This window comes from Cynocephalus volans, chromosome 5, assembly GCF_027409185.1.
Source record: "Cynocephalus volans isolate mCynVol1 chromosome 5, mCynVol1.pri, whole genome shotgun sequence".
In the NCBI taxonomy this organism is placed as follows: domain Eukaryota; kingdom Metazoa; phylum Chordata; class Mammalia; order Dermoptera; family Cynocephalidae; genus Cynocephalus; species Cynocephalus volans.
The window spans coordinates 65,598,843-65,613,302 of NC_084464.1; the positions used below are offsets into that span (position 1 = coordinate 65,598,843).

The 14,460-nt window shown below is 37.8% G+C and overlaps 1 protein-coding gene across 4 annotated transcripts in view; it reads right to left on the reverse strand.

Annotated features, from left to right (window-relative positions):
* Nucleotides 1-14,460, reverse strand: part of HMGCLL1 (3-hydroxy-3-methylglutaryl-CoA lyase like 1) — a 150,680-nt gene that overhangs the window by 79,159 nt on the left and 57,061 nt on the right. For 2 of the 4 annotated variants that reach the window (XM_063097530.1, XM_063097533.1), the window contains one exon: nucleotides 384-479. The exons of the other annotated variants lie outside the window; for them this stretch is intronic. In XM_063097530.1, coding sequence (XP_062953600.1) covers nucleotides 384-479 — 96 coding nt within the window. The remainder of the gene's footprint in view (nucleotides 1-383; nucleotides 480-14,460) is intronic. 4 annotated transcript variants of the gene reach the window in all.

Below are 14,460 nucleotides of genomic sequence, written 5' to 3' on the forward strand. Positions count from 1 at the left end.
CAAAAAGCTGACAAAAAAGTTGACAAGAATAATTACCTATTTCAATAGTACCTATAATTACAATATTGCATTGAGAAATGTTTAAGTTGTACACTATATTATCTATTGGAGAAAATTTTCAAAAAATTTCATCAAAATGGAGAGTTGCCTTTTTATGTCTTGACTCTTGATTGGTTAGACTGGAAGAGCCACTTACATGGAGCAATGATAGTTCCTAATGATGCCGTGAGAGAGAACTCACCTCTATGTATTCATGTTACTATATTAGCACAGTATTTATACAGGATTACAAGTGAGTTACATATGACACCATTCTAACTTTGTAAATATATTTAAAACAATAGAGGCATATCAATTTTAGAAAAAATTAGTAGCACACTTACAGCACGGTGAAAACCCTGAAGATTAGGAGTAAGGACAGGATATCGAACTCCTGGGTATTGATGAATGCCTCTCATCACTTCACTGTGATCGGCCATCTTAAATACATAACAGTTATATATAAATATGTAACTCTGAATATCTATCAAGCATGTTTTTAGCTTTCAAGGTTATAGTTATACACACAATTATATTCTACAAATTAATGTTTGAAATAAAACATACATGCTAATGTAACTAAAGAAAAGTAGTTATGAGTGTCATAGATATAGAACAACTAGATGTGAATGTTACTAACTCACAAAACAGAATTTGGTTCAATGAATGATTAAAGATAATCTGCTATTTGAACTCTGCTATTTTCACTTGACCAATCTTTGTTCTCTTCCTTTCAGTTCATGGTCCAAGCCTCAAGAACCCCTGAGAATGGGGACAGTTAGAAAGATAACATGCTATATTTTTACATATTTATCTTCCACCTGAAAATTCTGCCTAAATAATTTTCAGTGTATGAAATTTTACAATGTTTAGTAAAATATAAATTACACATCTTCATTAGAATAATGAAGTTGAGATCCTAGTATGCTATTTGGTTAGCATAGGTGTTTTAGCTAGTAATAGTTATAATGCTTTATGCAGTACTATCACAGGATTTCCATCTGTTCTCATAATGCAAACAAATGAACGCAGTAGGTAGAGTATAAACAAAAAAAATTTAACCCACCCTGTCAAAATTTCATTTCATAAATCTATTTTAAAAATCAACTTTTAATTAAAATATCGAACTAGACCCATACCTTTCACCATATACTAAAGTCAACTCAAAATGGATTAAAGAATTAAATATACACTCTGAAACAATAAAACTTCTTAAGTAAAACATAGGAGAAACACTTCAGGAAGTAGGACTCAGCAAAGACTTCATGAATACGACCCCAAAAGCACGGGCAACCAAAAGAAACATAAACAAATGGGATTATATCAAACTAAAAAGCTTCTGCACAGCAAAAGAAACAATTAGCAGAGTCAAAAGACAACCAACAGAGTGGGAGAAAATATTTGCAAAATATACATCTGACAAAGGATTAATATCCAGAATATACAGGAACTGAAACAACTTTACAAGAAAAAAAACAAGCAACCCAATTAAAAAATGGGCAAAAGAGCTAAATATGCATTTCTCAAAGGAAGATATACAAATGGCCAACAGACATATGAAAAAATGCTCAACATCACTCGGCATTCAGGAAATGCAAATCAAAACCACACTGAGATACCATCTCACCCCAGTTAAGATGGCTAATATCCAAAAGACTGTGAATGATAAATGCTGGCGAGGTTGTGGAGAAAAATAAACTGTCATACATTGTTAGTGGGACTGAAAAATGGTGCAGCCTCTATGGAAAATGGTATGGAGGTTCCTCAAACAATTACAGATAGATCTACCATATGACCCAGCTATCCCACTGCTGGGAATACACCCAGAGGAATGGAAATCATCAAGTCAAAGGTATACCTGTTCTCCAATGTTCATTGTGACACTCTTTACAATAGCTAAGAGTTGGACCAGCCCAAATGCCCATCATCAGGTGAATGGATACAGAAAATTTGGTACATCTACACAATGGAATACTACTCAGCTACAAAAAGAATGAAATACTGCCATTTGCAACAACATGGATGGACGTAGAGAGAATTATATTAAGTGAAACAAGTCAAGCACAGAAAGAGAAATATCACATGTTCTCACATTTGTGGGAGCTAAAAATAAATAAATAAATATACAAAAAAAACGCGGGGGGGTTGGAGGGAAGAAGACACAACAATTACAATTCCTTGAAGTTGATACAACAAGTGAACAGAAAGGACATTGTTGGGAGGGAGGTGGGAGAGGGAGCAGGGAAGGAGGTTTCGGTAATGGGCCACAATAAGCTACCACATTGTATACTGACAAAATAAAATAAAATTCGAAAAAAAAAAAAAAAATCTCAAGACCTTACATTTGGGAAAGGAAGTTAAAGTATTTAGAGAGATCATAATTTGAAATAGCTTTTTTTCTTGGAATCAGGTCACAGTTGGGAAAAATAAATAAATGAATGAATGAATGAATGAATGAATGAATGAATGAATAAATAAATAAATAAATAAATAAATAAATAAATAAATAAATAAATAAATCAAATCCACTAGTTTGCCAAAAAGTCTATAAATTAACCTTTTAAAGCAATAACTGATACTCCAGTGCAGGGCTAGGGACCTCACTGCCTCAACTCATGGTGTTGTCAGGAAAATCAAAGTAAATTTTAATACTTTATTTTGAAATTCAGGTGTGAACCTGTAACACACCCCTTCTCAAATAGCCCAGGATGCCCCCTCTCCACCCACTGCTGATTACCTGGTTTGGTGTTCCAGACCATTTACTGTCACACCCTCCTGCTCTTTCTAGCCTCCCCCCACCCTGCTGTTGCCATTGCCCTGTGCTCTGGCCACAGTGGATATTCGTTCACATCCTAATATGCAGATTCCATAAGCATCACATAGAGAAATTACCATTGACATAACCATGAGCCCTGTATATTTAAGAATAATAAACTACGGTACAAACAATATAATAAATAATATATGAATACTGGGAAGTATACAAAATAAGCATAGAGAAAGCTGTGAAAACATACAGCAAACCAAAACTGATATCTTCAATATAGGATTAGAAAACAAAAGGCAATTGTTTTTTCTCTGTACATCTTGGCTTGTTATAATAAACATGTACTATTTTTAAATTTTTAAAAAGAAATAAAAGTAAATTAATCAAAACAAGTGTTTTTCTTAATGTAGCTACACACTTTTGAAAAATGCAAAATATTATAATATCTACTCTTATTGGTCCATTGGTCTTATCAACTCTCAGTTAAATGTCAGCAGAGTTAAATTTAATAATTTCAATGGAAGATAAATGAATGGCCAATAAACATATGAAAAAATGCTCAACATCACTCAGCATTCACGAAATGCAAATCAAAACCACTCTGAGATACCATCTCACTCCATTTAAGATGGCTAATATCCAAAATACTCAGAATGACAAATGCTGGCGAGTATGCAGAGTAAAAGGAACTCTCCTATACTGTTGGCAGACTGCAAAATGGTGCAGCCTTTATGGAAAATGGTATGCAGATTCCTCAGACAATTACAGATATATCTACCATATGACCCAGCTATTCCATTTCTGGGTATATACCCCGAGGAATGGAAATCATGTAGAAGGAATGCCTGTAATCCCCTGTCTATTGCAGCACTATTTACAATAACCAAGAGTTGGAACCAGCCTAAATGCCCATCATCGGATGTGTGGGTAAGGAAAATGTGCTATATCTACACAATGGAATTCTACTCTGCTATTTCAAAAAAAAAAAATGAAATACTACCATTTGCAGCAACACGGATGGACTTAGAGAAAATTATATTAAGTGAAATAAGCCAGGCACAGAAAGAGAAATACCACATATTCTCACTTATTTGTGGGAGCTAATAAAAATAAATAAATAAATATACAAATGAATGGGGAACAGGGAGAGAAGACACAAGCACAATAATTCCTTGATCTTGTTAAGAGAAGCGAACAGATATGATGTTGATGGGGGGGGTAAGGAGGGAGAGGGAGGGAGGAAAAGGAGGAATTGGTAAAGGGACATGAAAATCAACTATGTTGTATATTGAAAAATTAAAATAATAAAAACAATAAATAAATAAATTACAATGTTATTGTTTTACATTTCATATTTAAAAAATAATAATTTCAATGAATATAATTTGGATTAATTGAATGAATTTTTAAATAAATTTTAAATTTAAAATTAAATATCTAAGATGCAAAAATGTACCTCACATTCACTGCCATCATGACTTATCAACATTTAAGCTTGAATGTTTCATTCAGCCCAAACACGTTTATTTGTGCTTAACATATGATTCTTGCTCACTCTTTTCTGCAGTAACACATCCACTATCCCCCCTCCCACCACTGCATCATTTACAATGCATAAAAGCCAAATTTCTCATTTTATTCTAAGCCTATCTGTCTTTAATCTAGATGTTTACTGAGCACCAACTATGTCCAAAGCTTTATGCTAGATCCTGCGGAAAATAAAAATACAGAAATTAATTTATTGACGGAAAGTGAGGTCTTTGCATTAAAATAATTTGCAGTATATTAGGGGAGGTAAAACAGATATACATGGAAAGTTAACTACTCTAAGAAATATACTGGAGGTAAATGAGAGCACAGATTATAAGAGTTGAGAAGGGAAAGGCTGGTATAACCTATATTAGCCTATGAAAGTTTAAAAGAGGGAATGGGGTACAAACTGCAGTCCTTGACTGTGGCACATTATAATTTTTTAAAAATGATTACAACGGGCTTTTCAAGATGGTGGCGGCTGCGACGGCTGGCGCGGAGTAGCTGAGGTGGAAAAGGTGGCCACTGGGCCTCAGGCAGCCAGGAATCTTGTGGACCTTCCTCTCGCCATCTCTTAAGGGAGGACTGCTGCTGCTGACCGGTCGTGGGGGGTGACCGCCACTTTGCCCCCGGCAGGAAAGGCTGCCTCATTTACAGACAACAGCTTTGAAGTGTGGAGCAGGAAAAGAACTGTTTCTTAGCTGCAAAAGCGAGTCTCGAAACAGGGAACACGGCGCCAGGGCTGCTGTGGATACAGCCAGGATCCCGGAGGCTGGGGCCGCACTGAAGGCGGCCAGCTGCCCTATTCAGGATTCGAGGTTTCAGACCGGCATTAAAGAAGATTCCTGGGAGCGCCCGAGCCGCGTCGCGACTGAACAGCCCGAGGCGGCAGCGGCCGAGAACTGGGAAAGGCGGCAAACCAGAGACAGAGAGCGAGCACCCGACCTGGCACAGCACTGTGAGTGATCCCTGGCACAGCTCTGTTCGGGGGGTGGATGCCCACGCGGCTCCCGCCTGCACCACCAGGCCACTCACTGCCCGGTGCTGCCTCCGTTTTCCCAGGTGCGGGCAGCTCCGCCCTGCTCGGCCATCACTGAGCCCTCCCACTTGCTTGGCCTGGCGCGGGGGCCTCCGGTCCCACTCCCTCCGCGGTTCTCTGGCGGGGCTGGTGGAGGGGGTGTCCCGGGCCAGTGTCGGGACGGCAAGGAAGTACGGGCGGGCCGACTGTCACTCCACCATACCCAGGACTCTGGCCCCAGGTAAACTCCCTGTTACTGGGAGGCAGATACCATCTCTGCGGCCACCAGTTTGGAAAAAAGCCTAACGAATGTCTGGTTGGGAATAGTGTGGTAGGAGAGTTCCCAGGTCCGCTTGAACCTGCCGGAGACCAGGCTGCAGGAGGGCACTAGACTCGGTTTATACTGGGGGGATACAAAGGTGAACAAGACCCGAGAAAGATCTACATAGTGCTACAAAGGCACCCAGAGAGACCAGTCGTCTGTGCCCAGCAGAAACCTGGTAGACTTCCTGGGCGAGGCGGTGCTGAGCAGGGTCTTGAAGGCCCAGCTGATAGACGAGGGGTGCAGAAGACACACCCCAGCCCAGCACAGTGCGCACAGAGTGGGGAGACGTGCGGCCAGGGAGGGGGAGACTCGACAGAAACCACACACCCGGTGGGGTCGCCACTGCACGATCTAACAGCCTGGGCCAGAGCACACGGAACAGGGAGAAGTCCTGCACAGGAAGTGAAAGCTCAACAGAGATCACACACCCTGTGGTACGTGATCCACCAGCCCAGCAGAGTCCAAGCTGACCAGAAAGGTGGCTCCCCGGAGAAGCCCAAGACCCGAGACAACCACACACACAAGGCACTAGAGGCCAACTGAGCAGTCACGGAGGGAGCCATACGAAATTGGCAACCACAGCAACATCCTAGTTAGTCATTAGTCTCAAACTGGTGGACTGTGAAACCCCCGGCCACAATGAATAAACACCAAAAAAAAGACACCAGAAATACAAAAAATCAAGAAAGTACACCACCAAAAGTTAATAAATCTCAAACTCTAGATCCTATAGAACAAGAAGCCCTTGAAATGACTGACAAGGAATTTCGAGTGATAATTCTAAGGAAACTGAATGAGATACAAGAAAACTCAGCTAGATATCATGATGAAATGAGGAAAAGTATACAGGATCTGAAAGAGGAAATGTACAAGGAAATCAATGTCCTGAAAAAAGATGTAGCAGAACTTGCTGAACTGAAGAAGTTATTCAACAAAATAAAAAACACAACGGAGAGTTTAACCAGCAGGCTTGTCGAAGTTGAAGAGAGAACCTCTGAACTTGAAGATGGGCTGTTTGAAATAACACAAGCAGACAAAAAGAAAGAAAAAAGAATCAAGGTCATTGAAGAAAATCTGAGAGAGATATCAGACAACCATAAGCGATCAAATATCCGAGTCATGGGTATTCCAGAAGGGGAGGAAAATGGAGATTCCATTGAAAACATATTCAACAAAATAGTGGCAGAAAACTTCCCAGGTATAGGAAAAATCACAGATCTTCAGATCCAGGAAGCTCAACGATCTCCAAATGTATTCAACCCAAAAAGACCTTCTCCAAGACATGTCATAGTCAAATTGGCAAAACTCAGAGACAAAGAGAGAATCTTAAAAGCTGCAAGAGAGAAGCATCAAATCACCTAGAAGGGAGCCCCAATCAGGTTAACATCAGACTTTTCATCACAAACCCTAAAAGCTAGAAAGGAATGGGATGATATTTTCAAAATACTAAAAGACAAAGATTGCCAGCCAAGAATACTCTACCCTGCAAGGCTATCCTTCCGAAATGAGGGGCAAATAGTATATTTCTCAGACAAACAAAAACTGCGGGAGTTCACTACCACAAGACCACCCTTACAAGAAATCCTCAAGGGAGTACTGGGTTTGGTTCCTGAAAAATAACTACCACTGCCATAAAAACCCAAGAAAAATCTAAACTCGCTAGTATAATAAAAATGGCATTCATGAAGAGAAAACAAGCTAACAAAAACACTATCTACAACCTAAGGAACCAACAAACACAGAAACCAAACAGTAAATCAGAAAGCAAGGAACAAAAGACACCTAAGACAACCAAACAACCAATAAAATGCTAGGAATAAATCAACACCTTTCAATAACAACTCTTAATGTAAAAGGCTTAAATTCCCCAATTAAAAGACACAGACTGGCTGACTGGATCAAAAAGCAGGACCCAACTATATGCTGCCTACAAGAGACCCACCTCACCCATAAAGATTCACATAGACTAAGAGTGAAAGGATGGAAAAAGATTTACCAAGCAAACAGAAAAGAAAAACGAGCTGGAGTAGCTATTCTTATATCTGACAAAATAGACTTTAAACTAAAAACCATAAAAAGAGACAATGAGGGACACTACTTAATGATAAAAGGACTGATCCATCAAGAAGACATAACAATCATAAATATGTACGCACCCAATGTTGGAGCAGCCAGATTTATAAAACAAACTCTATTAGACCTAAAGAAGGAAATAGACACTAATACCATAATAGCAGGGGACCTGAACACCCCACTGTCAATATTAGACAGATCATCTAGGCAAAGAATCAGTAGAGAAACACAAGATCTAAACAAGACTCTAGACCAATTGGAATTGGCAGATATCTACAGAACATTCCACCCAACAACCTCAGAATATTCATTCTTCTCAGCAGCACATGGATCATTCTCCAGGATAGATCACATATTAGGTCACAAATCAAGTCTCAATAAATTCAAAAAAATTGCAATTATCCCATGTATCTTCTCAGACCACAATGGATTAAAACTAGAAATTAATAACAAACGAAACTCTGGAAACTATACAAACACATGGAAATTAAACAGCATTCTACTTAATGACATATGGGTCCAAGAAGAAATCAAGCAGGAAATCAAAAAGTTTATTGAAACTAATGAAAACAATGATACATCATACCAAAACCTGTGGGATACTGCAAAAGCAATATTGAGGGGAAAATTTATTGCATTAAACGCTCACTTCAGAAGAATAGAAAGATGGCAAGTGAACAACCTAACACTTCACCTTAAAGAACTAGAAAAACAAGAACAATCCAAACCTAAAGTTAGCAGACGGAAAGAAATCATTAAGATCAGAGCAGAACTGAATGAAATTGAAAACCAAAAAACAATTCAAAAGATCAACGAATCAAAAAGTTGGTTTTTTGAAAAGATAAATAAAATTGACAAACCATTAGCATGGCTAACAAAAAAAAGAAGAGAGAAGACTCAAATAACAAAAATTAGAAATGAAAAAGGTGATATTACAACTGATTCATCTGAAATACAAGGAATCATTCGAGACTACTATAAACAACTATACGCCAACAAATTTGAAAATCTGGAAGAAATGGATAAATTTCTGGACACACACAAACTCCCAAAACTGAACCGTGAAGACGTAGAAAATTTGAACAGACCAATAACAATAAAGGAGATTGAAGCTGTTATCAGAAGGCTCCCAACAAAGAAAGGCCCAGGACCAGATGGATTCACAGCAGAATTTTACCAAACATTCAAACAGGAATTGACACCGATTCTTTACAAACTATTCCAAAAGATTGAAACGGATGCAAATCTCCCAAACTCATTCTATGAAGCAAACATCATCCTGATACCAAAACCAGGTAAAGATATAACCAAAAAAGAAAACTACAGGCCGATATCCTTGATGAATATAGATGCAAAAATCCTCACTAAATTACTAGCAAACAGAATACAGCAACACATACGTAAAATTATTCATCACGATCAAGTGGGATTCATCCCAGGGATGCAAGGTTGGTTCAACATACGCAAATCAATAAATGTGATACACCATATTAATAAACTCAAACACAAGGACCATATGATCATCTCTATAGATGCTGAAAAAGCATTTGATAAAGTTCAGCACTCATTCATGACAAAGACCCTCTATAAGTTAGGTATAGAGGGAAAGTATCTCAACATAATTAAAGCCATATATGCCAAACCCACAGCCAATATCATCCTGAATGGGGAAAAGCTGAAAGCTTTTCCTTTAAGAACAGGAACTAGACAAGGATGCCCACTCTCACCACTCCTATTCAACATAGTGTTGGAAGTACTAGCCAGAGCAATCAGAGAAGAGAAGGAAATAAAGGGCATTCAGATTGGAAAAGATGAAGTCAAACTGTCCCTGTTTGCAGATGACATGATCCTATATATCGAACAGCCTAAAACCTCTACAAAAAAACTGCTGGAATTGATAAATGATTTCAGCACAGTAGCAGGATACAAAATCAACACACAAAAATCAGTAGCATTTCTTTTCTCCAATAGTGAACATGCAGAAAGAGAAATCAAGAAAGCCTGCCCATTTACAATAGCCACCAAAAAAATAAAATACTTAGGAATTGAGTTAACCAAGGAGGTGAAAAATCTCTATAATGAGAACTACAAACCACTGCTGAGAGAAATTAGAGAGGATACAAGAAGATGGAAAGATATCCCATGCTCTTGGATTGGAAGAATCAACATAGTGAAAATGTCCATACTACCCAAAGTGATATACAAATTCAATGCAATCCCCATCAAAATTCCAAAGACATTTTTCTCAGAAATGGAAAAAACTATCCAGACATTTATATGGAACAATAAAATACCACGCATAGCCAAAGCAATGCTGAGCAAAAAAAATAAAGCTGGAGGCATAACACTACCTGACTTTAAGCTATACTACAAAGCTATAATAACCAAAACAGTATGGTACTGGCATAAAAACAGACACACTGACCAATGAAATAGAATAGAGAATCCAGAAATCAACCCACACACTTACTGTCAGCTGATCTTTGACAAAGGCACCAAGCCTATTCAGTGGCGAAGGGACTGCCTCTTCAGCAAATGGTGCTGGGATAACTGGATATCCATATGCAGGAGAATGAAACTAGATCCATACCTCTCGCCGTATACTAAAATCAACTCAAAATGGATTAAGGATTTAAATATACACCCTGAAACAATAAAACTTCTTAAAGAAAACATAGGAGAAACACTTCAGGAAATAGGACTGGGCACAGACTTCATGAATACAACCCCAAAAGCACGGGCAACCAAAGGAAAAATAAACAAATGGGATTATATCAAACTAAAAAGCTTCTGCACAGCAAAAGAAACAATTAAAAGAGTTAAAAGACAACCAACAGAGTGGGAGAAAATATTTGCAAAATATATATCTGACAAAGGATTAATATCCAGAATATATAAGGAACTCAAACAACTGTACAAGAAGAAAACAAGCAACCCAATTAAAAAATGGGCAAAAGAGCTAAGTAGGCATTTCTCTAAGGAAGATATACAAATGGCTAACAGACATATGAAAAAGTGTTCAACATCACTCAGCATCCGGGAAATGCAAATCAAAACCACATTGAGATACCATCTAACCCCAGTTAGGATGGCTAAAATCCAAAAGACTATGAACGATAAATGCTGGCGAGGCTGTGGAGAAAAAGGAACTCTCATACATTGTTGGTGGGACTGCAAAATGGTGCAGCCTCTATGGAAAATGGTATGGAGGTTCCTCAAACAATTGCAAATAGATCTACCATACGACCCAGCTATCCCACTGTTGGGAATATACCCAGAGGAATGGAAATCATCAAGTCGAAGGTATACCTGTTTCCCAATGTTTATCGCAGCACTCTTTACAATAGCCAACAGTTGGAACCAGCCCAAATGCCCATCATCGGATGAGTGGATACGGAAAATGTGGTACATCTACACAATGGAATACTACTCAGCTATAAAAACGAATGAAATACTGCCATTTGCAACAACATGGATGGACCTTGAGAGAATTATATTAAGTGAAACAAGTCAGGCACAGAAAGAGAAATACCACATGTTCTCACTTATTGGAGGGAGCTAAAAATTAATATATAAATTCACACACACACACACACACACACACACACACACACAAACCGGGGGGGGGGGAAGAAGATATAACAACCACAATTATTTGAAGTTGATACGACAAGCAAACAGAAAGGACATTGTTGGGGGGGAGGGGGGGAGGGAGGAGGGAGGGAGGTTTTGGTGATGGGGAGCAATAATCAGCCACAATGTATATCGACAAAATAAAATTAAAAAAAAAAAATGATTGCAACAATATTTCCAGTCGCATATGCTCTTCAAGGATCTCATCACCTTCCGTCAAGAGGTAGATTCTGCTTACCCTCCCCCTTGAACCTGGGTATGCTGTGATTGCTCCAACCAATACAGTATAGTGGAAATAATACTACGTCACTTCTGAAGCTAGGTTATAAAAAAGAATATAACTTCCAAATGGCTTTCTCTTTTGGAGGAAGTCATTGTGTAGAAATCAGCCAACATGCTGTGAGGAATCCCAAACTAGCCTATGCAGAGAGGCCACATGAAGAAGCCCTCAGGGAGAGTCCATCTGAAGAGGAACTGAGGCCCGCAGCCAATGGCCAGTATCATCCCCTAGATTTGTAATTGAAGTAGTTTCCAGATGACTTTTGCCTCTGGCATTACAGTCATCCAGCTGAGGCCTCAAACATTGTGAACCAGAGATAACTTGTCCTTCTGTACCCTGTTCAAATTCCCAACCCACCGGATTAGTGAACATAATAAACGTTTATTTATGCCACAAAGTTCTCAGTTAATTTGTTACACAGCTGTAAAAGCTGAAACACTAAAAAATGGATAGGGTTAGAAAAGAGGGAGGGACCAGTGTAAAGTAGTAACGTTATTTGGCTAGTGTCTTAGTCCATCTTCTGTTGCTTTTAAAAGAATACCTGAAACTTGGTAATTTATAGAGAAAATAAATGTATTTCTTATAGTTCTGGAGTGTGGGAAGTCAAGGTTAAGGGGACATATCTGGTGAAGATCTTCTTCCTGCTGGGAACTCTGGAGAGTCCCTAGGTGGTGCAGGGCATCACATGGCAAGGGGGAGCTCAGGTAGCTTCTTCTTCTTATAAAGCCACCAATCCAACTCCCACGATAACCCATTAATTCAGTAACACATTAATCCGTAAGTGGATTAATCAATTCATGAGGGCACAGTCTTCATGACCCAATCACCTCTTAAAGGTCCCATCTCTCAGTACTGCCACATTGGGGATTAAGTCTCAACATGAGTTTTTTACAGGGACAAACATTCAAGCCATAGCAGCTAGAGAATATTGGTGAGTAATCAGGGATAAGATTATAAATGAAGACGGGGACCACACCCTGTGATGTGTCTCTGAGTTAGTTTCACATTATTCTAGAGACTTCTGATTTATCCTGAAGGCAAGAGGAAGCCATGGAGAGTGAGTGTTGAAATAGCAGAAATGCAGTATTATAGAAAGGTTAATCTGGGATAGGTACAAAAAACTGTGTAGAGAAAAGAGGCAATTGTCAGGTTACTGTGAGAATCCAGCTTGTGATAAATTCTGTTGTAGAGAAATGGCACTAGAAATAGAATCCCCAAAGAAAAATTAATAGGACACAGTGGCTCAAAGCACAAAGTAGGTGACTTCACTCAAAAAATTGTAATCTTCACTATTTTATAGCTTTCCTTTTTAAATATTTAATCTTTGCATTTATTTCAACATAGTTCTTGATTACATATCCATGAATTTGGCCTTTGTGTCTGATGCTATTTAGAATGTGATCTCTCTCTGTCTGTCTCTGTCACACACACGACAATACACGTGCACACACATATGCAAATGCACAAGAAATACAATTAAAAACATAAAGTGCTTATTCTTAATTTCAGGCAGAAAAAAGCAGTTACTACTAATTTAAAGATACTGTAATAAAATCTAATACAACACTCTTTTATGAGAGAATAATGTTAATCGGTATTACCAAAGCTTAAGCATTATCAGGGTTATTTCATTCCACACATAACTTAATAAAATCTTGAGTCAATGTGAATGACTTATATAATGAAACAAAAAATTTTTGATTGATAGATGTTTTAATCAATAGAACTAGAAAATAAACAGAGATGATAATGACCAAATTTCCAGGTCTTGAAAGTTGAACTTCGATAATCATTGAAGACGTCTTAATGAATTATGATAAATACATTAACCAAAATCCAAAAAGTAAGTACAATTTTATTTTTAAAAATAATCACAATATAATGAGGCCACTTAAAAAAAAAACACAAAAAAACAACAGTATTCAGTCTTAATTTGGTCAATAAAGGTAAGTAAGTAAAGATCTTTAGGAAACCCCGATAGGATATAATTTTATGACAATGAATAAAATAGAGCAGGTTTCAATTAAAGATCTAAAATCTTTGCTTTATTTTTTTTTTTTCTCTTGGGGAGTTTATGTTATACTTCAATCTTGATGTTATTTTAATGTTTAAAGTTGAACTATTATTCAAACAATGGAACTAACCGTTCTTTTACGTTACTGTTTTGACATTTTAATGAAACCTTTCTACATCTGGTTTGATTTAACATATTTTTAAGATTTTGCTGTGACCCTTTATTTAAGATCATAAAAAACCTCATGATTTGGTTGGTAATGAGTTTCGCCTCATCATCTGGACATAGTCTGGGAATGGCAATCCCTGTTTCTACCTAGCAAACAAAAGAGGCCTACCACGGCTAATCAATTTCTTAGGCATCCACATTGTGACATGGATTCAGATGATCAAAGAATTTCAATAGTATGCAAAGGGTCACCAGGGTTAGAATGTAATAATTTTATAGTTTAGAGATTCTATTTGCTACTAACTCTAACATGGTATGACAAAATTTGGATAGTTCACATTATTCATATTTAGATATCCTAGTAATATTTTGTCATTATCTGAATTCTATAATCTCTCCTAAACATTTAGGCTTTCAGTATGTTCTTCAGATAATGGTAGTGGCTAAAAGACAACTTGAGCATTGTTAGTACATTCATTTCACCCAAATTTCTTGAGATTAGTGGAATTTCAAGAGAATGCATATGAGAATGCAGTAACAAACAATGACGAGAATTTCTCATAAACTTCAGACAGGGAATAATAGTGAAAGTTTCGAGAATTTTTTGTGAATA